Source organism: Necator americanus, chromosome II, assembly GCF_031761385.1.
Source record: "Necator americanus strain Aroian chromosome II, whole genome shotgun sequence".
In the NCBI taxonomy this organism is placed as follows: Eukaryota; Metazoa; Nematoda; class Chromadorea; order Rhabditida; family Ancylostomatidae; genus Necator; species Necator americanus.
Genome location: NC_087372.1, coordinates 25322515 through 25349836, shown reverse-complemented (window position 1 = coordinate 25349836; position 27322 = coordinate 25322515). Strand labels below are relative to the sequence as shown.

Below are 27322 nucleotides of genomic sequence, written 5' to 3'. Positions count from 1 at the left end.
AAAGTGGGTGGCTGCGCGATAGCTGTGAAGAACGATTACAACAAACTGATGGAGGAATTTGGCTCAACGTCGTCTACATGTGCCTACGTACAACTGCGGGATCGCAGAGCACATAAACTCTGGATCGTAGGTGCCCACGCACCTATAGAAACAGCTGAAGACAACAGTAAGAACGCCATCTATGATGAAATTGATGCAATGATGTCTAAAATACCCAGCCAGCAGGTGGTCATTGTCGGAATCGTCGCAAATGCGAGGATGGGACCCGAATAACAATCTGATGTGCTAGAAAATAGTACTATCCAGCGGAGCGCACGTCGAACAACGGTGACCGTCTGGTTGACTTATGCGAACAGACGCCTCCACGTTTTAGAGGAGTCATCGACGCCATCAGCTCACGTGGCTGAGTTCAGTCTTTTTAACGCCTGAAGAACAAGCGGAAGATGAGGACTTTCAAACTTCAGCTCGACTATTTTCTGACGAGGAACACTCCTCAGTCGGATATCCGAAAATCCAGAGCTGTATGGGACGCTGCTAGGACTTTGACCATCGTCCACTTCTTTTCAGCTTTAAGATACGGTTCCGCAAGAGGAACCGAGGAGTACCCTCTCAACCGAAAATCGACATGGCAGGTCTGAAGGACGAAAAATGCTGAACGAGTTTCCATCAACGTGTGCGTGATCATGTTGGAGTACGGATCGGGAAGAAGCTTTGCGAAGCGGATTCCTTTGCGAAGTGCATAAAGGACGCTGCAAGAGAAACGATCACGGTTCAAATGCCGCGGAAGGAATTTGCCTCTGCATCTGCGGAGACAACATCCACACACAATTCTGTATGTGTACTCCCGCTGTACTGACGATTTCAACCAGGAAAGCGTATCAGAAGGATGTTGCGTACAACTGCAGCAGTACCGCGATAACGAGTGGACGTCAGGAGCGATGGAGTTTGAAAAGGCGTGGGAGGACAAGAACTCGCGGAAAGCCTATGCTTTACTAAAACAGTCTAGCGGCAAAGTGAAAAGATGTTCTCCGCAACTCTGCCAGTGGAGTAGCTGTCGGTGCAACCTTTAGAATTTGGAGGGAACACTTCAAGATCTTGCTGAATCGGCAAGCATCGTTAGCTCCTGAACTCGAGCACGTTCATAGGTCAACATATGCGGTTAATGAAGAGCCACCCATCGAGTCGCAGGTTCTAGTCTGTATTCAAAAAATGAAAAATGGAAAATCTGGTGCAGACGACGGGATTAGCGCAGAAATGCTGAAATATCTTCCTCCGTCTCGGATTTGTGAGATCATCCGTTCAATATGGATAGACGAAAGGATACCTGATTCGTGGAGACAGGCTATCATAATTCTCCTCCACAAGAAGTTATCCATCACGGACCTTAGGAGTTATTGAAGAATCTCTTTGCTGCTCCTTGGAGAGCATTATCCTGTAGCGACTCATTAAACATCGTGAAAAAAACAACGTGCGACGAGCAAGTAGGTGTTCCTTGTTAGGAGAGTGATCGAAATCTGGCAACGGTACTCAAGGCCAATGCAATTAGCGTTTCTGGACTTTGAGGCCGCGTTCGACTCTCCTCCCGTGGCGTCTTCTGAACGCGCTCCGCGCCGATGGAGCACCAGGAAATTTCGTTCGTTTGTTTGATGACATGAATCAGCGAACAACTACTGCATTTCGAACACCAGCCGGATGTACAACAGCGTTTGAGGTGGTAAGTGGAGAAAGACAGGGGGCAGTGGCAGGACACTTCGTGTTCAATTTCGCCATCGACGACATTATGCGAAGAACAGTAGATAAGTGTCTTGCCGATATCATTCTAACGCGATCAGGACACCCCTTCACCGATCTCGAGTTCGCTGACGATGTTGTTATATTCGCGGAAAGCACTACGAAACTTCAACATGTTGCCAACCTTGTATCGAAGTTGGCTGCATCCTATGGACTACGTCTACGCCCTGATAAATGCAAGCAGATGGTGATCTCTTCGAGACCTCGAACGGGAATCAGGGTGGACGGACAACCGATAGAACTCGTCGATGAGTTCTGTTATCTGTGGTGTATGCTGAAGAAAAAGAGCAGCCACGAGAGAGATGTTAAGCAAAGATGAGCTAAGACCACTTCTGCATCTAACTCCTTAACGAAATGCTTGTAGTTGACCTCCACCACCAACAGAGCCTAACTGCGATTCTACCTATCTGCAATTCGCCCTATCATGATGCACGGATCGGAGATTCTACGCTCATGGAGAGGCTTGATTGCACAAAAAGGAAGCTGCTTAGGCGGCTACTTTTGGCCCAGGGTATGCCACAATGAAGATCTTTACGCAGAAATTGATGAGGTATGCCGGCGGATGACATGGAAGATATCTACATCTTGCACCGCCATCGAAATTGGCTACAGAAAATTGTCTTCGCTTCTTTCGTCATATATTAAGAAGACCGGCAGATCGCCTTGTTCAGCGAGTTCTGAGGAGTTTGTTGGGTTCGAGCTGCAAGAAGCCACCTTGCCGAAAGAGAAAGTGCTGGCCTGATGTGGTGAAGGACGACCTGAGGACACACTCAGCATGGATAAGCAATTCAGGCGAGACGTAAGGTTTCACAGAATATAGATTAGCGACGAATGGATTCATTCTGTGCAAGCTCTGGCAGAAGATCGAGAAGGTTGGGCAGAGCTGTGCTCAGGGACGGCACACCTCGGCGAAGATGCTGGTAATCGCGTCAGGCGATTACATCACTCTGCCGATTTAATATGTAAGTCATATCGACGGCGCATCAACCGGACGCCGTGGGATCCGTCGCACCCCATTGTATGGATATCTGGCGCGAGCCCCCCGGTGGAGCCGTCGCACCCCGCTTTTCGAATTTCGTGACTGACACACACACATACACACATAAGCCCTTTGTTATATATCAATCTGAACGTCCAACTAAAGCCGGACTTCAGACTTTCTGCGGTGTTTGCTTCGCTCGACTTCACTGATCAACGGAAATTAATATTAATTAATTTATGAAATTGGATTTGTTTATCTCAAACAATCTTTCTTCCTTTTTTATATTATGATTAAAAGCGAAGGATTTCACAGTCTTCTTTCTAAACGTGTCAGTTCTACATTTGGAGAACACTTAATCTTCAGCTTCAAACACTCCTTACCAATATATTATAGACAAAATTTAAAACTATCACTCAAAATATGGGTTTTCCTCCTGTTTTTCCCAATTTTTTTTCATCAAAGAATGATGTTTTGGCGTTAAATGACGTGAAAGACATCATCCTACTGATAAAGATAACGTTCTACGTCAAATCACATAAACATCCTGCTAATATTTAAGCAGCCGTTTGCATGCACGTTTCCAGTTTCTGAGAACGGCATGCTACCAACTTGAGGCGAACGAAGAAGGAAATAGACACTCGGAGGAGTCATAAAGGTGAAAAGTAAAGCGCCCAGTGGTCACGGCTATGAACCAACCACTTGCCTTTGCGACATGCACACGAAGTTAGTGCGCACCATTTCGACGCTGTGGGACCCGTGCCACCCCATTTTACAGCTACCTGGCGCCGGCGCAGCAATCCGACACCGGTGGACCCGTCGCACCCCATTTTATAGCTTTCTGGCGTCGAGACAACAACTCGACGCCGGTGGACCCGTCGCATTTATAATAAAAAGAGAAAGAAATCGTTGTTAGAAAAATATAAATCTATTTTTACAGAAAACTAATATTAATTTTCTTCGATCAGTGAAGGCGAGCGGTGCAAACAGCACTGAAAGTCTGAAGTCCGGCTTCAGCCTTCCAGTGTTGTTTCCTCCAGCGGCGTCGAGTTGGTGCGCCGACGCCAGAAAGCTATAAAATGGGATGCGACGAGTCCAACGGCGTCGAGTTGGTACGCCGACGCCAAAAAGCTATAAAATGAGGTGTGACGGGTCCACTGGCGTCCGATTGGTGCGCTAACGCCAGGTAGCTATAAAAAAGGGTACAACGGGTTATTTGGCGCCGAAATGGTGCGCAATCACTTGGTGTGTATGTCGTAAAAGGTAAATGGGGCGTTACAACTGTTTCGTAGCCCTGGCCATTGCGCGCATTGCTTTTCAAATATATGACTCCTTCATGCATCTGTTTTCTTACACGTTTGCCTCAAGTTCGTAACATGTCTTCCTCAGATAGCGGAAACAGGCATGCAAACCTCTGCTTAAATACTACCGAACAGTTTACATGATCTGACGCAGAACGTTATCTTCATCGGTAGGTTGGTGTCTTTCGCGTCATTTTGTGCTAAAACATCATTCTTTGATAATTATTGGGGAAAACAGGAGGAAAGCCCATATTCCGAGTAATGCTTTTAATTTTTCTCTATAATATACTGGTGAGGAGTATTGAAGACGAAATTTAAATGTTTTACAAATGTAGAACTGACGCGTTTAGAAAGAAGACAATGAAATCCTTCGCCTTTATTTATAATAAAAAAAGGAAGAAAGCATTGTTAGAAAGACACATTTACTTTTACAGAAAAAGAACTACTATTAATTTTCGTTGAACAGTGAGGTAGAGTAAAGCGAACAACACAGAAAGTCTCAAGTCGGGCTTTAGCCGTATGTTCCGACTGGTTAGCAATAAAGTGTTATTGGTAGAACTTTACAATATACAATTTCTTCTAAGAGAATTTGGAACGTCGCGGCCACTATTATCACTGTAAGGATGAGCCCATGAACAAACACTAAACATACAATAATGACTTTCAATCTAAGACATTGCCTAAGATTTTTCTTCTCCTGCTGATAAATGACATCTACCGAAGGCTACTGTTATCATAAAGTTTCAGCACAAAATAATGTTAACAGAGATGAGTACAATTTATAGGAACCTCCCTAACTATCGGGAGACAATTGCCTAGCTTCTAAATATAGGTTCTAGTATCTGAAAAAAACTACTGCAGTTTTTAGGGTGGTAATAGTGACGTATTACTGACTAAAAAGTTAGGTATCAATGGTAGGACAGGTCATTGTGAGGAGTTAAGGTAGGCGGCCCCTGCCAGCATACTGGATGTTTCATTTCAATTTCATTTGCAGTTCCTCTTTGTACGGACTACAGAGAATCCAGTGTCTGTTCAGTCACTTACTGAACTGCTCGTGTCCTTGGCGCATGATCAAATACACGCTTAGTCTGTTTCGCTAGTAACGCTACACCGGTTCATGAAGTATGTCATGTGTTATGTCATGCCCTGCTTAGAAGAAACGGGCAAATCGGCTCCCCATATAATTCGATTGGATTCGTCATACATGCCTTACATCATTGTCTAACGTAACAAATCTGATACATACAGTTCAATTAGTTCGGTGATTTGCCTGGTCACGGTCAACTTCTAACCGTGCCTTGTTCGCTTTACTTACACTTGACCACGCCTTTCTTTCGATCAAATATATCGTTCACACGGAGATAGGCATGTTGTTCTCTTTTTTTCAGTTTCGCAAAGCAATCCTTTTAAGAATTGTTGGATCGATGACATACCGATCGATTGATTAGCGATTTCGACAAGGTCGTCGTCGTGTAACATTTCCAACGTCCTCTCTTCGTTTTCCTACTGTTTTGGGGCCTTCTCTACTACACGGGTTTTTACTAGTCATTCATTTAGAAAATGTACTTTCTTAGCATTTTTATTTGGTCATTCTATGGAATTTTTTCTTTTGGAATCCATTGAGAAGCGGTCAATATCAATCTTCGCGGTTCAGTTTTCAATTTCATTTTTTGAACGGTGCCCAAAAATTTTATGCGCTTTGTTACACCTTGAAGTTCATCATATTGTTTGCTTTGCAAACAAGAGAATTTTCATTCTAAAAACGGCTTCGAGCCGAACAAAGCAACAGTATGATCTATTGCTGAAGCTGGATTACGGTATAATTGCCATTGTCCAACTTTACCTGACGTCTTACGACTTAAGACCTGCTATTCTGGGTTTTCACTTTGCCTTTTTGCATTGTGAAGTTGCACAGTTTTGCTTCTCAAGACAGAAATTGACTATCAGCTGATCTACATCGTAGACCACTGACTTTCCCAGTGGATCGCATGTTCTTTTTCAAAAAAAAAAAATGGACTTGAGGCACCTTGTTAGGTTTTTGTGCGCACATTATTATATGTCTTTTTATCTCCTTTATTTTTTTTATCTCAGAATAGTTTGATCCCGACATTCCTTTAATAGACATTCGCCGGACACTTCTCTTAGCATAATTCCTTTCGGGAATTCTTGCGCAGTATTTCAGCTGATCCCAGGTTGTTGGGAACGTTTTTGCTGTTTTGATTGATCAAGATATTCCTAATAAGTCGACCCGATGTCCTCGAATGAGAAACTAGAAAAAACGTCCGAAGATGAGATGTTGGAAAATTACTTGCAGAAGCGGCACATTCTTCTCACTTTACTCCCATCGCGAACGCGTCTCACAGCACCTTTTCACGTCCGCTCTATTGTGCCGGCTTCTTTATCCTTTGCTCGGTATGGAATAGTTTTTCGAAGTCATGCTGAAAGTTTGACATTCTTGACTTAAACAAAGGCATCAACTTGTTGAAGTCAAAGACTTTCGCCGAACGAATTGGAGTCGGTCTTGTCTGAATCATGGGACTTTCTACGCAAAGTTGTAGTGAACTGGCATATCGATGAAGACTTCTTCACTAGTGAAATAAACCTCTACCCCAACAAAAACGACAGGCCGAGTCATTGAGCGAAAACTTTAAAACCTTCCACCTTCGCAGCTAATAACATTACCTGTATCTTCACGCGCATCTCTGCAGTTATCTAAAATTGTGCTATTGAAGGGAGAAGAAGAAGATGAAAGTGTTTCATATTTTATTAAGTTTGTATTTATATTTTACACATAGTTTTTATGCAAGAATGGGGAAGAAAATCTCAATTACTTCTGATTCCCCACAAAAGCTGGCTATTGTGAAGAATCAGAAGTGATTGAAATTTTCTCCCCTACTCTTGCTAAGGAAACAGTGTGTAAAATATGAGACTCCCATCGTATTTTCACAAAACTGGTATTGGTTACGTGTTGTGAAACACCTGGGAGATACCTATCTCCTCTCGCGTTTCCTCACTATTTCATCTTGATCGAGCCTACTCAATCTCAACCACTACAATTTCCCATTGTCAGTTTTCTTTTCCCGTCTCTTACTGATATTTATCAAATTTTAGGGGTTGTTTGGAACAAATAAATGAGTGTCGAAGATAATTCGAAAATTTCTGAAGATACAACGGAAATCGATGGTTTGAAGATTGGTTACTGCAAATATGGTGATGGACCAAAATATGTACTTTGTATATGTGGAGCCGTCGGTCAGTTCGCATTCATGACTTATCGATGCCATCTTTTCGAGTCTTTTTTGCCCACATATCGCAAGGTCATCTTCAATTCCCCTTTGCTCTGAGGGAAATTTCCTTCCCCTCTCAGGATGTTACAAAAAGGACTGGCCAAGCTCTTTGCTACAGCACTTTGACCCCAAATTGCTCACTATTGTATGCATTGATCCACCGGGATACGGGACCTCAAGACCTCCTGACCGACTTCAAGAAGTGAACAGATGCATGAAGGACGCTGCGTTTTGTTTGAAGCTTATGGAGGCAAGTGTACAGCTCACAAATTCCGTTTAGTCATGAGTTCCAACAACACTGGTTCCAGAAGCTTGAGCTCACCCCGTTCACGGTGATGGGTTGGTCTGAAGGATCTCGAACGGCAATTCATGTTGCAGGGCAAGGTGGAAAGGATACGGTATTTAGTTGTAGTTATTGGGTCATCCCATAAATAAAGGTCGGTTCAAAGAGGATAGAATGCTTGCACCGACTTGCTCAGACCCAGCCAGCAAATTCAACCTATTCTTAGTCGTAGTAGAAGTTTTGAATAGTCTAATTCGAATTTAAGAGTTATTTTCGCAAATTAGGACAGAAGTGGGAATGAGCACATTCGGCTTATTTTCCCTCATGAATTCAAGAAGGTAGCCTAATCAATACATTTAATACAACATTGTACAACTGTTGTACTAATGGTCTGGGAAATGCCTTTGTCTCTACAAAGCACGTTGGAACACCGCATCCTCGTACACGCTCCGGTTCCCTCAGCAGTTTATTCATTAGTTTAACTTGACTAGGCCGGTGAGGAGACTTCATTAATCTTCGACAGCTTTCTCATGGATGCGGCCCGTGCCGGAGAGCGGCGCGTTCCAGCTTTCTTCATAGGAGTCGTTTCCCACGCCGCTTTTTAGGACAATTAGGAGGAATTGAATGGGACCACGCATATATTTCATAATCTGCATGTCAAACTCTATGTCCATCAATGTCGTGATATGCTGTCTTTAAGTAAACGGATTGAGTGAACTGCGTCAAAAATCAAGACTATCTCAAGCTGGCATTTTCGTGCACACTGGACAACCCTCATTATGCGATACAAAGTCATAGGTTCTCAGCAACATGCAAACTTTTGCACCAGTCCTCAATGAATCTTAAAGATTCAGCTTCCGTGTGGATGCAAATTACAGCTACTGGTCGATCAATATTACAAATCCTATAGGCAGCAGTGAATTCTGTATTCGTTTTCAGCAAAACATCATTTAACGAACTGCTCGTTGTCGTTTTACATAAGGTCTTCTTTTTTTCCAAATGTGTGTCCTTGACGCTGATCGAAATGTTTTTATTTCTAGAAAGTGTGAACTTGTGACTAATAGTACATATCTTAGTAGTAGGTTTGGATTTCTTTTTTCCTCTCTTTGAAGGTACTCAACTACCCAGCAACAAAGCATTTTGAACAGTGAAAAGTTTACTGGATGTACTGAATGTTGGATGAAAACATCAAATGTAAATGTAAAGAAATTCCGTTTCGTTCTTTAAGGAACTAACGAAATGTTACTTCCTCGGGTCCTTGGAGTCTTATCTTCTGTAGGAAACCTGGGTATTCCCAGTTATCCTAAATCTAACGCTAGACATTATTTGTGGCAGCAGACGACTTTGATAACCTATTTTGCGCAACTCTGCTTCACTTTTCCGATTTTGATGGGAGTTATTTATGTGTTACACAGGGATCAAGTATCAAGTATCAAGTATCAGTGAACGAACATTTGCAAAAAAGTGACTTGTTCCATCACTCAGTGCAATCTATTATTCATTGTAACATTCGAACCAAACGTTGACGTTCCAAATGTGTTGTGATGAATGATGCGTTCGCAGAAGAGAAAGATTTTCCAACAGTGCTCGATAAGTTCTACGCAGTAGTTGAGAACATTATAGTCCTGTCATCTGACATGATTATGAGGTACACTTAATATCTGCGCGATCGTTAAGCATTCTAAGCCTCCCACTCTAAAATTTGGGCAGAATGCATCTTAGGATCGAAGAAGAGAGTAGAGGATAAAGTATCTGGCGTATCAGTGCACTTAAGATGCGCCAACGCGTTTTATTGCAACTCGTAATCACTGAGCCTTTGGAACGAGTGTTGACGTATACAGTGGGTTCGTCGAGGGCCAGCAGATGGTCGAGTCAATGTTTTTATTCTCCAAGACGAGTTCTGTACCAATTTATCGACTCCAGAGGGATGAAAGGCTCGGTTAGCACTAGAGCAGTTTTGAACCATCAACGGTGCGCCCACAGCGGAGCTCTTACCGACTGCACTACACAAACTCCTGAAAAAGAGAGAACCGACAGGGAATAATTTGACTTCGAGCAAATTGGTGGAAATAAGAGTAGAAATGTCGAAGACTTTTTTACCTAACAAAACTTTCTTTGGTGTTAGCCAATGCGAATACTATCTAGCAGGGATTTTAAAAAAAGTTTCATTCAGTTCCAAATATTCCAAGATCGTTTCGTGTTCAAGCCAGCTCACCACGAATCGGAGGTGGTGAGGGAATCTGCGGAATAACTAGAGATGGAGTCGCACACTGTGAAATCCGGGTTGGCTCCACTCATCTCTCCCTGACCGTCCTAAAAAACTTCGTGGGGACCGCTTTAGTTCTTTTAGATACTACATTATGTGTATGTTCTGGTCCCTCGGGAACCTAGTCATTGGTTTCACTGGAATCGGTGGTCAAGGGAGACTTACCTAGTCATTGGTCTGCTTTCGACCGCTTGCACGTGGATGCGGCACGTGCACAAAAGTGGCGCGTAGCAACTGAAACCGTCGTGAAAAATGGCATCTTCCACACCGTTTTTCACGACGATTAGGGCGAGGCCGCCGAAACCACCCCAGATCTCGGAATCTACAGCCCCATCTCTAGCTTTTCCCTCAGATTCCTTCATCACGTCAGATTCGTGGTATGCTGATTTTAATGTGGCTGTAGTTATTTACTTAGAAACGGACGCCTTTCTCAAAAAACGTGATGAGCATTAATTTAGAGGGCACGTTGCAAGAACATCGCGACACTTCAGCTAATCTGACTTTGGGTCCAGTCAAAACGTAATGAGCATAATGAACGTAGAACGTTTATGGTGCCCCTTCACCCACGTGGTTTCGTCGAAGGCGATGTAGCTGGCATTCACTGGGACTGATCGAAAGGTATTATTGTGGCGTGGACATTGCATGTCTTCGTCCTACTGGGTCGTAGACTCAGAGGCAGAAGGAGTCATAATCCCTTATTTCACTTATTGCTTGAGGAGTGAAATGATTCAATATAGTTTCTATTGATTTGCTTGAGCAAATCAATAGGAAATATGTTGAAATGCTAAGCTAAGCCAAGATTGGTATTATCATTAGCATGCCTTTTGGTGTTATCGACTCCGTCAGACCCCTGGAAATCAAACCCAGTGATTTGCCCTCATCACCCTACAGAAACTATTCAAAAGATAAGCATACTCAACGAACAATCGGCTTGTCCTTGCCTCATTTGCTAAATCTGATAAAGTAGCACCCCACTACGAGTCACAAGGAGTTTTATATAAGGGACCGGACGGTCCGCCCGTAGATCAAAATCCACCAAGATCTTGTCTTATCTTGGGGGTAGTTCGTTTGCGCACTCATCCTTTTTGTCCATCGATTTTTTGCAGATTGATCCAACAGGTTATGGATCGCGAAGATTCAACCCAAATCCCTCACATAAAAATAATTAAATATGTTGCCTGAGGGTATCACATTTGTTTTGTGCATTTTCAAGCACCTTCTTTATGATCATGTTTTGTATGTGTATTGTAGTGAGCGTAGAAGTCGTTTTTCAGTGCACATATGTATTGTAGAAATCGTAGAGCCTGATTTTTGAAATTTCCGTTTTGTTTTACAAAGTAGCTGAACTATGTCTGGAGGCTGGGCATCGGACTGTAGATCTTGATAGCGCCATTCTCTCTGTACTGTGGAAATCTCGTAAGAGCACATTAGTGAATCCCTTACGTTCTTCTGCGGATTTCATCAAAGATTTGCGTTTGCATCTTTATGAATGCAAATTGCACTTTGGTATTAACGAGTTCTTCAAAAACATCTGAAATGTTCGAAGCATCTGAAATAATTGTTCAATGGTTTGTTTGATGCACTTGACAGACATATTAGTTGTCGACTTCTAACAATGAAACGGGGTCGTCAAAACGGGAATCTCGTCGGATCCACTTTACGAGTTTAAGGTCATCCTGATATAAAGTGTTCGAAAAATCAACAACGTTTGTGGAGAAGAAGAAATTGATGAATCCAAAGAACATCTTTTGTTTTGAAGACCTCAGAGAGCGAGCAAGTGACCACAGCCTCAGAATGATAAAGAAAGCAATCTGTAGCAGATGACGACAAACATTTGGCAAGAGCTGGAGAAGATCACCTCACAACCGATTACACTAGATAACAAGTAGTCTACCAGTCATGTGCATCATATGCATAAAATAAGTAGTCGAGCAATTATTTCAGATATTCCAAACCTTCTTGTGTTCCGAAGTGCTCGATTTCAACTCATAGTTCAGATTTTTGAAAACGTATGCTATACCATGACTTGCGGGGCCGGTCGATGTATAGAGTCGAGCGGTTTTGGATCATAGACCGCGCAGTTGCAGCCAAACCTCTTAGATACGATGAATTAAGAAAGCGAAACACGATGTGTTCAATGATGCTCACAAATCTGGAGTCCCTATGCCAAAAAATACATTGCTAAGGTTGAAAAACTCCAAAAAAAACCTTCATAAGACTATTTTTCGTAAGAATTAAACATTTGTACCAAAACACACCGAGTTACAACAGCCGAAAAATATTATCATCGAAACTTTTGTCTTGTAGAAGAACAGTGCTAGATTTAGCGTTTTCCTTCCGAATAGTTCGAGGAGATTAGGTTGGTGCTCAGTAAATATCAAGTTTTTAGACTAAGAATTTCCAGAACAGGAGGATTTGGACTATATAGTATAGACTTCAACGGAGAATACTCACATTTAATACGTTCTTCATTTGAACTGCTAAATGACTTCGCCTTCGTCCTGTGCATGTACGTATGCCCCAAAACATAGCACAGTTGTCAAACGCAGGTTGAGAAAAGTTGTTCTTCAGCTTCTTAACCTCGGAATTCCGTGAACCTCTTTTCCTAGTCTCAGCCCTTCCCAACGGATAACTCATCTTCCCTAAAAAACGCAGAATGTTTGCGAACCATCCCTAAGTTCAGCCGCCTTTCTCCCTGTCTTTACAATATTCGGAGCGTTTCCTCCGAATTATGCTTAAATTTTTATCCCAGCATTGTTGGCGTTTCTCTCTACTCCTTCTTTATCAGCCCCTTAGTACTAGTGCTTCCATCTCCACACACCGAATGAGCGGGTGAGTCAGTATATCCGTTTACAGAACTGCTGGTGCAGTAGCGGTGACTTCTATGGGGAGGATATCTGTTGTGAATGGCTGCCACTAATATCTATAGCCTGCCTACACTTTGATAATTCCTCAGGTCTTAATCACTAACTTCCTTAGTTTAGGATGCGTTCGAGTAATAAATCATCTTTGCTGAGGAAGTATACGGGTCTAATTCCTACTCGTTGTATTCTTTTTCTATTTCTATGTATTTCCTGTATTAGCTTGTATTTATCCTTGCCACATCCTTGAGCGTCCGTCCATCCATTGAGCGTAAAAAATAAATAAGTAAGTAAATTGACGCGGTGTGGAAACCTGATGGAAAACATAGAGTTCGGGATGTAGATTACGAATACGAGCTTGACTTTGCGCAATTACCCCTAATCGTTCTGAATAACGTTGTAGAAAAGCCTACGAGGTACCTAGAACGCGCATTCTTTATACACGCGCCGCTTTCATCAGCGAGCGGTGGAAGATCAGTGAGGTCTCCTCACCAGACTGTCCAATGAGTCCAAGCAAAACCAGTGAATGGGGTGCTAAGAGGACCGGATTGCGTACGAAGGAGCATGCTCTAACATACCTCGTAGGAAGAAACCTCGTTCTCACGTCGCTTTTCAGGACGATTACAGCGAATTGAGCACTATGAGATCATTTTCGTAATCCACACCCCAAACTCCATGTTTTTCATCAGCTTTCAGTAGTACGTCAATTTCGTTATACCCTGCCTATAAGGGGTCGTTCAATGTATAAAGTCAGTGTTCTACCCTACCAGACAAGAACGGCACCAATTTATCAACCACGGCCATCTGCAGTACATCGTTCCTGTTATAAGACGTCTGCCCCTTCCTCTTCGTAAAGTTTGATTGTGACCGTCTTTATAGTAATTATCGATTAGTGTAAGCAACCGTCACCTTTTGAGCTCTTTTGGCGCGGAAGCAAGTGGACCTCGTCATTAGCAGCAGTTACTTGAAAAACAATCAAACAAGCGATTTGTTTTATTCTACCACTCTATCCAGATCAAAATTAAAGCAATTGAATAAACTGACTCCCTATTGTAAATGTTAAGGAAAAAATCAAAAAATATTATGTTAAAAGAAAAACGTGAAAATAAGTACCGCAATGAAATCCAGACAGATCCCTCTGGGTCGCGGCTCTATTCCCAGCATGTTCAACAGGCGTTTTACAAGCAGGAAGCAGTTTTGTTCCAGTTAAATAGGCTGAGTAAAGATTAGCACATTTTCATATGTGCTTCCAGTGTACAATCCATAATATAAAATGTCTCCAGGTGAACAAAATGATATTGCTGGCCGCCGGTTCCAAGGTTAGCAAGCTGGGTGCACTGGCTTTTTCCGGTTTGTCTCTTCCGTATCGCAAGTTAAGCACAGAAACGTGCTATAAATGTTTAGGCATGAAGAATACCGATCATTGGTTGGTGTCTGCACGCGCTCCCTACCTATCCCATTACCCGGAGGATTTCCTGCGCAAGCAATGGGCTGATCTATGTGACGTCGTGCAACAGTATGTTTTTGCAGTTTCAAGGATAAGGCAAATGGTGGTAAGAAGCGCGTAGGCGTTTGTTGAAAATGCAATTCGTCCCTAACCAGAATTGGTTCTATGTTTAAATGATGAATTGCTAGTGGTGCTGGGACTCCCTTCATCTGTAAAAAATGAAGGCTGGAGTGAAGAAACATACGTAGCTTCAAAAACCAGCAGTATAACTTTTTTGTGGAATATTGAACGGTAATCAGGCGATACTGACTGACCACAACAGGTTCCTTTCCAAACAAATATAGCCCTACAATTCGCAAACAAGCAAAGTAATTGATTCTAGTAGATTTATCATCTTCTTCTCTCTGCGTACCCCTAAAAAACTAAACTAAGACAATAGGAGAATTAGACATAAAGAGAAAAAAAACCTGAAATTCGATTACGTCTACTGTAGCTGATCATTCGAAAATGATAATGACAGAGGTTTAATTCAAGTTGAATCTTCGAAAGGTAAAAAAAAGATGCGAGTAGAAAAAAAGAAGAGATAGCATTCGGACTCATGTGGTGAAATGTATCGAAGGTCACTCGAAACCCAACCCTCGTTAGTTCATTGTAAAACTATAAGACTTCTAGAAGGTGCTCCAAAGAGGCAATATAATTTCGATTCAAATTTGCTCTTGTGTATTATCATAGGGTCTACGATTACTGTGGCGGACGTTTCCCATGCGATTATGTGCTGCCGAAGATCACCGTTCCTTGTCTTATAATGAATGGAGGGCAGGATCGGTTCTGTGGCGATGCGAAGGCTTGCTTCCTTTCAGTGCTGAAAAATGCAAGGTACATTAGCCTTTTTTTTAGAACATTGGTAAGTCTTTAGCTGAAGTATGTTACGGCTTCATGTTGACAAAACAAGACAGAAATAACATTCTCTTCAGCATCACAAGATCATTTCAAGTCGTAATCGTTCCATCTTTCCCCAACTCCCTTTTGTAGCAGTACTCTTCCAAAAAATACAGTGCCCGACTATACGTAACTCCACTTTTTAGAGCGCGGTGTTCGTCGAAATTTTCGAAGTTGGGACCGTTCCATTGCAAGAGATAGGAAAGGTGGTGTACTATGATTCACGCGTAGCGCACAATAATCAGGAAATTATAGCCTATTTTTGTCCTACAGTTAGTACAGTTTGTGCTCAGCTGTGGTAGTGTAGTTTAGTACAGTTTGTACGTTTCAAAACGACCTTAAAGGCATCACCTCACGAATCTGAGGTGCTGCAGATTTCAGGTGCAGTATTCGCATACGGGATGGGAGACTTTGGAGAGAAGGGTGATTCCGTCCATTTCTTTCTAATTTCCGTAAAAAACGGCCCGGAAGATGCGGCGCCGCACAAGGCTGGCGCGCTCCAGTCGAGCTCCTTGTAGAAAATAGTGCGCCAAAACGCCTGAAGCCGTATCTTCCAGGCCGTTTTTTACAGCAATTAGGAAGAAATGGACGGAATCACCCCCTCTCCATAGTCTCCCATCCCGTATACGAATACTCCACCTGAAATCTGCAACACCTCAGATTCGTGGGGTGATGCCTTTAAGCCGCTGTAGCTGCGTGAGTGGCTCATCTCAGAAAGGCGTGCCAGAGGCAGCAGCAGAGGTGGAATCCTCGCTAGTCCACTCAATTCTGCAGTCCGAGTGGAGCCAGCGATGGTCCCACATCGATCATAAGTGCTAGCTCCACCACTCTGCTCCGACCGCCGCCGGTTTCGCAGCTGCACCAGGATCCAAGTCGCTTTGGCTCAACTATACGTTTTTGCAACACTATGGAGTCGTTGAAAAAAAGAACCGCTACGAGTTTCTCCAAATGAGAAGGAAATTTTTTCCACAAATCCTAGATACCCTTATCAACGCTATCACAGCAGCAACTAAACTATGAGATTAGTCATAACCTTTGAAGTTTAGTGGTACTATAAGAAATCAGAAAAGTATTTATGAGTCTCTGAAGTCTTTGTTTTTTTTTTGTTTTCTTTTTAGCAACTCAACTTCCAGGTTAGAGGTTCACGCACAAGGCGGGCATGATTTCTATAAGAAGTACCCAAAATGGTTTACTGAAAACGTGCAGTCGTTCATCAGAGGAAATTGACTTCTCATCTCACTTTGATCTTCTTCAGCATCACAAGTATTTTCAATACATTTTCATTCGAAAAGTGAGGATCAACGAATGTGTAGGATCTACTCGAGCACTTTCCCCCTATTCTCCGTATTTTTAAGACTTCAGCACTCATATATTGCTTTTTCTTCCTTCTTCAAAGCACTATTTGCGCATATTTTTGCTTCATGAATATAAGTGGAGAATTCTTACTCAGTATGTATATTAGTTGAGAGAACAAAAAATAAATTATTGTGTCTGTGACCATTTGCTGTCGTGCTGTGTGCGTTGCAGCGCTGACTGACGTTGACTTCATTTACTGTAATCAGAAAACCGACTCAGTGCTAATCGGATTAGCAACTGTCGAGTTAATGTATGAATTTTTGAGCCGAATTTTTCTGGTGATTTTTTGGGGCTTTGTTTTTTTTTATGAAGATCTACAGAGTACCTGCAAAATATTCTCCAGTGCTCTTTCTCGGGTAGATGTGGAAGTAGTCGAGTGGTGTTTACTTCATTGGTGGTCTTTCACTGTCTTGAAGTGGACGAAATTGTAGCCGACAAGGGGTGTACACTACAGTTTGCAATCACGCACAGGAAGAAAAACTCCCGCTCATACCAAACACATTTTCAGAACTGTGCGAGACTGTAAGAAACAAAAATTGTCCAATTGTTTTGTATTCTTGCTTGCTTTTGGAGAAAATACTCTTATTTGTTCATATAATGGATGGTTTTGAGTCGCATTTTCACACATTTTCGCCAATACTGCAGTGCTGGTTTTGCAGTAAAAGAAAACGGAAACCAGCAAGGTTCAACACAACTGCATGAAGAGAAAGGTAAAAAGACTGTAAATTGAGCAGATTCAAAACCCATAGGGAAAGGAAGAATCAAAAGAACAACTTTCTTCTTGAAAAGAAACGTAACAATGAAACAGTAGAAGAAACGGATATAATTTAATATAATAAGATATAAATTGTTGCAGTAAAAGTTTCTTAAGAATTTGTGTACGAGTAAAAGTACAAAGGAATTACTCGTAGGAATGACTGAAACCCTAAAACCCCTTCATTAGAGGAAAATGGTCATTATGAATTAATTCATTTTGTTATAGAGTACAAACCTGATAATTATGATTTTGAACAATCGAAGTTCGGTCATGCTCCTTCCAGGCCACGACAAAGTGGCTAAACGTGAAAGCAGCAGGAGTGATTTAGAGGGGCAGCGGAGCAGGATGAAAAAAGGACTACTCACCATTGCAGCTAGAACTGTTAACGACCCCTTTCGATAACATTGCTAGTGCTCATCACGTGGATAACGTTCTCTGCGTATATTTCCCTTTGGAAGTTCATAAATGTAGAGGGAAAGTTCGAAGTTGATTTCTGTTTACATACATTCCATTTTTAGCTAACACAGTAGCAGCAGATGCTGGTGGGACTGGTGATCTGCGTGGCAACAGGATTCCCATGTTTTTGTAGTTAAGCCAAACGCACGTGCGTTGTCCTTCGTTGTGACGAAGACCATCAAATATGGGATATTTTGTGACAATTCTAGTCAGCTTTCTTTTCTTCTCCAAGATCAACCGCTAGATTTTAGCCAACGGAATCATTGGCTCACTGAAATTGCAGGAGTTTTACTTGCCAACTTAAAATTATACAACTTCTACCTATTAATCACGTGACCGCCACCACAATATCACCGCTAATATCACCTTCACACAAGACGAAGTACAAATTGTTTGCAGTGAAGTTTCATGCTTTTGCCCCACATCGATGGAGGATTGAAATAGCTGGTTGCTAACAGCTTTTGACACAATCAATGAAACTATTTTTTTCTGAAATCACTTACAAGACTGACCATAGCAGGCCATCTATTCTACAGTAAATCTTTCCGCGGTAAGGCCTAGGAACATGGATGCTATCAAAAATGTGAAAGTGAAGATGTTACAACGGATAGAGGATAACGTTTCTGGCGTTAATCCATCCGCTTGGGATGCGCCCCCACGTTCACTTCAATGCAGAATCGTTTGAGGTTCACGAACGTGCAACTGGCCTATACAATGACTTGCGGGACAGGCCGATGTGCCAAGTCAGTGTTTTCATCCTCCCAGACAAGTCTGGTGGCAATTTATCGACCTCGGATGGATGAAAGACTTGGTGAGCACTAGAGCGGATTTGAACCTCCGATCGATCATGAGGGAAGTGGAACCTCTAACAGCTATACTACACCCGCCCCTAAAATGTTATACATTGATGAATCGCTCCGCACGCTTTAAAGGCATTACCCTACGAATCTGGGTTGGTATGGATTTCCGATGGCTACTGACTGTAGGGGATCGTAGATTGCAGAAATGGGTGAACTAACGCTCATTTCTTCTTAATCGCCGTAAAAGAAAGGCCTGGAAGATGCTTCTCCACAGGAGTGGCACGCTCTAATAGAACTCGTCGTAGAAAACAGCGTCCCGGAACGCTCCAAGTTTTATTTCTGTTTTCAACGACGAGTTCTATTGGAGCGCCCAACCGTTGTGCACGCGTCGCATCTTCCGGGGCGTCAACATTAACGACAATGCGCTTTTTTCCATAGCCGATGCTTCATGTCGAAAAAAATAAGGTGCCAAGATGAAATGGCTGTTGAAAACCGTTGTGCGTTTCACCGTTGAGCCGCGTTGTCCCGCGTGCAGTCGTCAATTATTAAAACAGCGTATCGAACATGTTGACAACTTTATGGTCACTGTGTGTGAAATATAAAACTCAGGCTCTAGGCTACAGGTATGAAACGCTTAATTTGCCCAAATCGCCCTGAAAACAGTGTGGAAAAAGACCAGAAGTCCTACTACCTACGTTCAAACGAAAGAGCTGTCGAGGATCCATGATATCTCCTCACTAGTCTGTCCAACAGAGACCAATGAACGCTTGCGGAACAGGAGTGTGTACAAGTGTTGCGAGTTCTAACGCTCTTTTAGCGCGTCTAACGTAATTAGGACGGAACGCTCCATATGCATTTCTTCTGCACTATTAGGGAGAGTTGAGCTTGGCCACGCTCATGCTGTTAATCTACGACTCGAATTCTGCATTGTCCCGCCGAAAGCGAACAACATCAATCTCGTAATATGTTGCCTTTATTTCTTTGAGAAATCAAGTAAAACTTCAAATAATAAATTTTGGGAAATAAAATAGAGAATCTTCTTGCATGGCCATCGCGTTTGTTGACACAAAACCAAATTAAGCCCCTAAGTGGTAGACTGCTTTGAAATCAGCAGCCAATCAATCACGAACTGCTCCCTCAAAAATCGCGCTTCTGAGAGAACAAATGTATGCCGTTCCAGAGCGCAGGAGAACAGCAAAATTGTGACTGTAGTGGCGGCAACCCCGGGAGTTGGACATGTTGTAGCGGCACGGTACAGTATACAACTATTTTATTTACTGACCATGGACTTGTGGATCGGTTCACAACGATAATTTGCTGAGAAGTCATTTTAGGAAATAGTGGTAGTGCTCCACTGCTGCGCTGCTGCTCAGCGCCAATTCTGACATTACAATTTGGGACGTCATGCCCACGTTCCAACTTGCCACAAAATCAACACATGGGTTGGGAATTTGAAGGAAAAAAAAGGAGAAAAGAAGGAGAAAAGAGACGGGTTCAGCTCTAGGAACGAAATTACCAAGGTACCAACGTACCCGACGAACACCAAAAAGCACTGAAGAAGTTCACTTCCAGGAATGCATACGTTCCAATGGCCATCATTTTACAGACAATTTTAATAGAAAGTGACTTTCTTTTGCAGAAAAAACCCTTAATGGGATGTATTCTAGTTTTTTTTAATAAAAATAAAACTTGTAACATCAGTTTCCTCACTTTTGTAACAACTACTTCATAATTTCCCGCTTTTCTGTGCCACACCGTATCTGCGTCATGATTATATGCTTTGCGAAAAGGTTTACAACAGGTAGACATTTTTTTGCCTTTTTCGTTGATTGCCGCAAAATGCGTCTTTTTTACTCACACATCCACTCTTCGAACTATCGAAAACTTGTAAAAGTAATCGTGAGACTCGGGTTTTAACCTCTCCCAGGAAGATTCCATCTTTCTATTGAGAATAACAACAAAAAAGAAAATTTTTGATTTTCCTGAACATGGAGTATGTAAGTCGATGAGGGTTTTGCAGAGCATATTCTGTTTTATATCCGAGTTCTTTGTTTACCTCGAGATGTCTGTAGGAGGCGCCTTAGTCTACTTGAAAGGAAGCATTAATTGTTGGGATGTCTACTCACCATGTGATGATTCCCGTCACTTCGGCTGGTCACCATAGTGATACCGAAAGTCAGTGTCATCTCGTTCCAAAACCACTTACTTGTCTCGCACTAAGTCACTGTTTAAACGCGTTTTGCCACTAATAGTCGCCCCATCGAATATTTTCACTCCGATTTGCTAAAGCTTGTATTCGAAAAAATTTTAAGGTAGGGATCTCCTCACTTGCACTTAAAGGCTGGAGCGTAGATTTTTGTCATTGTGGGAATACGCAAGCTACTACAAAGGCAGGAACTGCCATCAGCGGAGCGTTCAAAGCCATTAGATCGTATCACGTTTGCGGAAGCACTGCTGCTGGCGAGTCTCTGCCAGGTTAACAACGCGTAGACCCTATTGCCCAAACACAATAGATGCTTTCATCCTTTTTGTCAGAAGTTTCTTCGCAGAGATCGTGTGGTCTGATGGCTCCGAGCGCATCTGGTGTCTCCAATTCCTGCATTTGACAAAGAGAGTTGCTTGTTGTTCCTCCTAAAATAGTCGGGTCAAAAGGACCTGCGCTCGATCCGTCACGGTGGAGTTGGCTGTTAGGATCAAAGCGGAACCTTTCCTAACTTTACTCGGAGTGCAGTCATGAGCGGTGCTACTGCGCTTAGTTTCATGTCGTTTTGACCTGGCTATACATGCTTGGGGTACATATGTCGAAAACCTACCTAGTGGTGGGGAACTCTCAGAAACTGGATGTATTTCTAATCCTCATAGACGTAAATTTGTATGTAAATAAAGGATTTCACCCCCTTCCAAAAAGTAGATGTCTATGCTTCTGATAGGCAGTGACAGCATTCACAATGGGATTGTACAACTGTTGAGCATCTTCAAACAACTTTTTTCCAACTCCATTTTTCCTTCCATTTTCGCCGAGCGACAGTTTTGATGCTAACCGTGGAGGTAATGTCCGCGTTTTTATCACCATTTTCTTTATCACATCATGCTATCATTCCAGAGGACTTTCTACATCAGGCAGCTCTACTGAACCCCTCTAATCGTTCCATTATACAAGATTTGCATTAATCTCGAAAAAGATTTCTTTTTTGTTTACTATGTGAACTTCTAAAATGACTGGAAACAAAAAGTGTGGTAGTACTAATGATTCCCAGTAAGAAAATCTCAGATATTCCCAGAAGTATTCGAATAATACCTTAGAAATAATCGGATCGAAACGTAATCTGAAGCTAGATGCAGCTGTAAGCGGCGCAATGGAGCGCAGTGGATAGGATCGGCGGGGATTATCGCCAATGACACCACTGCAGCCTGAGCGAGGCAACCGCCACGCTCCGTCGCGTCGCTGCGAGCACAGCCGCCAACCCTACTGCACCGCGCTTCTGGCCGTTTTCACCGCTGTGGAGCGCAGCGGTGAGGACCGTGGTGGGGGATACCCGCTCCACTTATCTCGGTAGTCCGAGTGGAGCTAGCGATGGGGGCGCAACTGCACCAGGATTCAGATAATTTTTGGACGGACTATTCTTGCTTCGCCATACAAACTCTGCGGAAATGATTAACGTCTTTCACAAAATGTCTCATTTGACATCAGGAGAAAACAAATGACGCCTCTATGCGCTAAGGACGATTCGTTTTGGAAGTCTTACTCGACGACAGACCTGAATCGGTAACTTTTACATCACCTCTAGTTTTGATGTTCTCGTTCACTTATAAAAATATCGTGGTTTTAAAAGTTGCAGATCCACACCAAACCTTCGCCAAAATATTGAACGAAGCGGAAGTCGACTATCGGCAGGAGAGTTCATACAGAGACGGGTCTCCAGCGGCAGCACTTCCATTCCGTAAGTTGAGATAATACATATCGATAATATCGAATCAGTATCGCTGGACATAACAGTTAACGGAGTTGCACTGTGTTCAAGGAATGCGGTTACAAAACGTTTTTTCTTTCTCGAGACAAATCTCTAAAAAAGGACTTGCCAGTGGCACAGCCAGGGCTTACACTAGCACCGGAACGCTCACCGTTCCTAATTGAAGGAGGGCCGCATTGAGTCAACTCGAACGTAGGCGCTCATACAGCGCTTATAAGTTAGGTCGTTTTGACCCGACTGTGCATAGGAGAGATTTAATGGCGCAAATGCGGTCGAATTCAAATGTGTTAGTCCTTGAGGGAGTCACGCGTTTTCTGCAGAACACTTTTTCTCTGCTTGCCACGCACTTTGTCTTCCCAGTGTCTTGTCTAGTCCACAAGACGTCACATTCATCTCATAGAGACTAATGTTAAAAGGAGCGCGTGCTTACAAAAAATTTATAATTGCCCTATTATATTTAATCATTTAATGAACTTTTTTATTGATGTGCTTGAGCTGTGACCGAGATTGGTATTGATATTTATCAACGCCAAATGAGTTCTGGACGTCAATTCCACTTTTCTTGGTCGAAGTAAAAGCAGAGGAAAAATTCAGAGAAAAGATTATGTAGGAAGTGATAGAACCACGAAACCTCAGGAAATCTCTGCGTCTTTTGATGTTCAAACGAAAATCTCTTTCCTAAAACCTTGCTCTATCTGTTGAGTTAGTGTCAGCCCAAAGAACAGTGAAGGCTCGGAGGATGCGACTTCGAGCATTCCGGGGCGCTATTTTCTACAACGAGTTCGATTGGAGTGCACCAGTCTTATGCACGAAGCCGCATCCTCCGGGCCGCTTTTTTATGGCAATTAGGAAGAACTGGCCGGAATCTCCCTCCTCCCCATAATCTGCGACCCCGCATAGGCATAACCCACCTGAAACCCGCACCACCCAGATTCGTGGGGTGATGCCTTTAAATACAAATCGGCCCTGAACGACAGCTGTTAGTTCTGTTAGTTCTCAAGGATCTGTGTACAAGCAAATGAAATGAAAGAAGCTGTCTGAAGAAACATCTTATCCAGCTCTTAATCTCCGACCGTGAAAACTCTGTTATAAGCAATTTTTTTTTGGAATAAATGTTCTTTTTTTAAGTGAACATTCGAACCGTTCTCTCTCTCATTCATATGTACTAAATCCAGGAAAGAAAGGCATTATCTTCATTGTTCTTTGGGCTGACACTAACTCAACAGATAGAGCAAGGTTTTAGGAAAGAGATTTTCGTTTGAACATCAAAAGACGCAGAGTTTTCCTGATGTTTCGTGGTTCTATCACTTCCTACATAATCTTTTCTCTGAATTTTCCCTCTGCTTTTCGATCGACTAAGAAGAATGGAATTAACGTCTAGAACTCATTTAGCTCACTCCCTCACTTTGTGCGCCAGATCAATAACGAGCAATTGTATGTGCCTGTCTCCGCATAAGCTCTCCAGCTCACTAATAGCCTTTTACCTGATTCATGCATTACCTGAGTGTCTACCTGAGTTCTGTCTGGTTCTGCTAACCTGAAACTACAAATCCTAAAAGACTCGTGAACCCGCCCCTCCCATCTTATCGTTTATGAATTTGCTTCCATTTTCATGGTTGTGACTGTAAAGTATGTCGAATTCCGGCAACACAAAACAGCCTGCTCAGCAGTACAAGACTTCGTTCTTCTCCTTTTTTCAACTTTCCATCTCTTTTTGTTTTCCTTACTTTTCGCCTTACTTCTTTGAAAGAGCTACCATTGTAGCTCCTTCAAAGAAGTAAGGCGGAGAACATTTTGCAAAACTGGCTGTTAAATTTTGCGTGGGTGACACACCGGCATCTTCTGGAAATCAGCGAATTAGAGCCGCAAAAGTTGTGGCATCTTTTGTGACATAGCAGACTCTTAGCCTCCGCATGGATTTGTACAGTCGGCAATCGCTTTTGGCATAACATTTCGTTTCTTGTGTGCGATCCGTGTAGCAGGAAGACACCGTAATTTCTGTGAACCCCCTTCAAACACCATTTCCTAGAAATTGTTTAAAGTGGTACCTTTTTCCGTAACAGTGATTCCAAAGCAAAGCAAACCGAGTTCATCTGCAAGCATTCACTGCATTGAGGGTCAAGCGTGTAATGGGATTTTCACATCGGGGGTTCTTAATGGGAGGAGGTTGCAAGGGAAGGGGGTTGTAAAGGAATGTGCGGTGGGCAGTTTGAATGGAGGAGGGCATGATGACCACGACAAAATATTACGTGGTTTTAGATAAATACATTACAAAACATTGCATTAAATGACACTGAATAATTACATGAATTACAAAAAATTATGCTCAGGTTCGGGCGTAGGACAGTATGGAAGCTCCAACATTTTGTTTTGAAAAAGCATAACGTGTTGCCAATGTGACAATGAGACCTCGTTGGTTCGACACCGGGCTGAGCCAAAATTTTGCAAAAGAGTTAGAAACTTGAAAATACTTCTAAAAATGAAGAGTTTAAAAATAGGTAGTTTTTAGCAGTTTAAAAGTGGATTTTATAAAGTTTAACGACCAAAAAAGCTCAGATTCTGTCCATTCTGTTTGTTAGGTCTGTTAGATCGCGAATAACTTTGCTATAAGAGGGTCCTAGCCTTTTTGGAATTTTGATGGGAGAAAATTTGAAATTTTCCGACTTTTTTGGATTTCTCCCTTATAAATTTTGAAAAGAATTAGGCGATTCAGAAACGATGTATTGCATGTGAGGGTTTTCGTAATCCCTATAACCGAATATTTGGGTGATTTTTCAAAGTTTTAAATTCTGGAAGGGGAAAGCTTTCCAAAATCCTAATTTTTGCTCGCGCGCTGAAAATTGTGTGCTTTTGAATAAAATTTAGTAACTCAGAGTAACTTAGAGCAAAGCAAATTATTTTCCAGCATGTTGTAACCGAGGATTTTCTCTATAAGATGCTGCATCACTCGATTTTTGCCATTTTCCCAAATATCTGATGGGACAAAAAGAAAGGCAGAGAAAAATGCCACTTTTTCTATCTTCGTTCCATTAAAATACAAGAAGACTAGGAAGTGGAAAAAAACAGCAATATGACTGATTTTTAGGGCAAGCCTTTTCCTCTGGAAAACTACCTAAAATTTTCCATTTGGTTCTCTTGTGACGAAGTTATTCGCGATCTTCCAGACCTACCAATGTGCCCAGAATCTGAGCTTTTTGGTCATTAAATTCTATTAAATCCAGTTTTGAACTGCTGTACGCTACGTACAATTAAATTCTTCATTTTTTGGAAGTGTTTTCAAGTTTCTAACTCTTTTGTAAAAATTTGACTCAGCCGGGTGTCGAACTTGCGTCGTCCCGTTGTCATGTAAGATGTAGGAACAAAATGTTGATTTTTTTGTGCTTTTTTTTCCACGTTCCCCTGCAATTCGACCTATGCACCTGACTCTTCCCTTTTTTGTCGTGTTGTGTTCTCCAATCAGTATTTAGAGATATTTCATAGATCTTAGAATGAAAATTCAAAAAAAAAATGGAAAAAATTATTAAGAAAATTAAATTATTTTAATAGCAACATTTCAAAAACATTTCAACAAAGTTGCTCTTCTGCTATTTAGTGTTTCTCCGCTTATGTCAGCTGTCAGCCACCGATTTTCTCATTTGTCATTCTTTCATCGGATAGTTTTCGATTTTTCTTCTTCGAAGTGCATGAAATTTCCAATATTTTGAATTGGCAGCAACGTTGGAGGACAAGCAAGTGTGGGAGGGGGGTCGTATTCGAGAGGTAGTGTCGTGTCCCATCACCACGCTTGACCCTGACTGTATTCATTCATTTTTCGTAGTTTTAATTTTGTAACAGCAATCTTAGCCTGATACCGTACTTTTTTCCGGTCATTCATATTTGAGTACACAATTCAAGGGACAAATTGAAAGAAGGAAGACGATTACGAAGAAAATGTTTGGACTTATTTCTCTTGTAATTTCTGGCGTCTTTCCGGAATTGAACACTTTATAGCTCTCAATACCATTTTGGTCGATATGTACATACTTTCTTTTCATTCAACACCCGTCAACACCCGTCGCAACCGCATAAGTAAATCTGACATCCAAAAAATTCACATGATTCCCGCATGTCTTCCTTTGAAATTTTCAATTTTTCTGGAATAGGACTTTTACATTTGAATTTTCTTGAAGAAGGGGAAGTCAAACACGTGTTAGAGCGACATGTCCGTGTGCCTATACGTGTTTTGAAAGGCTCTGCAATGGTTTTTCACAGTGTTAGTCAAGTTTTATTCAACCTTATCCCTTTGATTCCGATATTGATAGGAGTACAAGGAAATGGTGCAATTTTCCCTCGTTAACATGACCCAGCGACGTCAATACCGTTCTCCCGCATTTGAGCATCTGGGAGATTACGTAACTGCTACATGTAATGTACAATGTACATTGTTATACAGAAAAGTCGAACGTTACCAAGAAGAAGAAAAAGCAGCAAATTCAAATATACTGCCACTGGGAACAACACAACTCAGGGATGGTCGTGTACGGAAAATAATAAATAAAGCTCTGTTTTCTTATCCTATACAAGATAAAAAGTGTACGAACGTCACTGTTTTGAAAGAAAACACCAGATTTGTATCTGCTAGGGCACTTTTAGGATTTAAAGACATTCAGCGCTGCTAGAAAAATATCAAACGTATTCGTGGCTTTTATTGCTTTGCTGTCTTTTTGAACCCGAATGACCATCAAGGTCGAAGGTGCATTCTAGTTCTGGTTTTTACCTTCCAGATAGGGATGCGATAAAAAATAAATGATATTTCAAGCAAGAGTCGGTGCAGTCGGTAAGAGGTTAC

At 42.1% G+C, this 27322-nt stretch overlaps 3 protein-coding genes across 3 annotated transcripts in view; all 3 read left to right on the top strand.

Annotated features, from left to right (window-relative positions):
- Nucleotides 1-273, top strand: part of RB195_019416 (uncharacterized protein) — a gene marked incomplete at both ends in the record, with an annotated part of 339 nt that extends 66 nt beyond the window's left edge. The window contains one exon of the mRNA XM_064187251.1: nucleotides 1-273. This exon is cut by the window's left edge and continues 66 nt beyond it. Coding sequence (XP_064043132.1) covers nucleotides 1-273 — 273 coding nt within the window.
- A 1378-nt stretch (nucleotides 274-1651) lies between these two features.
- On the top strand, nucleotides 1652-2110 carry RB195_019415 (uncharacterized protein; the record flags this gene model as incomplete). The annotated part of the gene is made up of 1 exon (XM_064187250.1): nucleotides 1652-2110. One exon carries the CDS (start codon nucleotides 1652-1654, stop codon nucleotides 2108-2110), a length of 459 nt encoding a protein of 152 aa, XP_064043131.1.
- Nucleotides 2111-7202: 5092 nt separating this feature from the next.
- On the top strand, nucleotides 7203-16381 carry RB195_019414 (uncharacterized protein; the record flags this gene model as incomplete). The annotated part of the gene is made up of 7 exons (XM_064187249.1): nucleotides 7203-7323; nucleotides 7439-7608; nucleotides 7667-7756; nucleotides 14052-14118; nucleotides 14173-14284; nucleotides 14948-15091; nucleotides 16288-16381. The coding sequence occupies 7 exons, from the start codon at nucleotides 7203-7205 to the stop codon at nucleotides 16379-16381; spliced, it is 798 nt and encodes a 265-aa protein (XP_064043130.1).
- Nucleotides 16382-27322: the final 10941 nt, after the last annotated feature.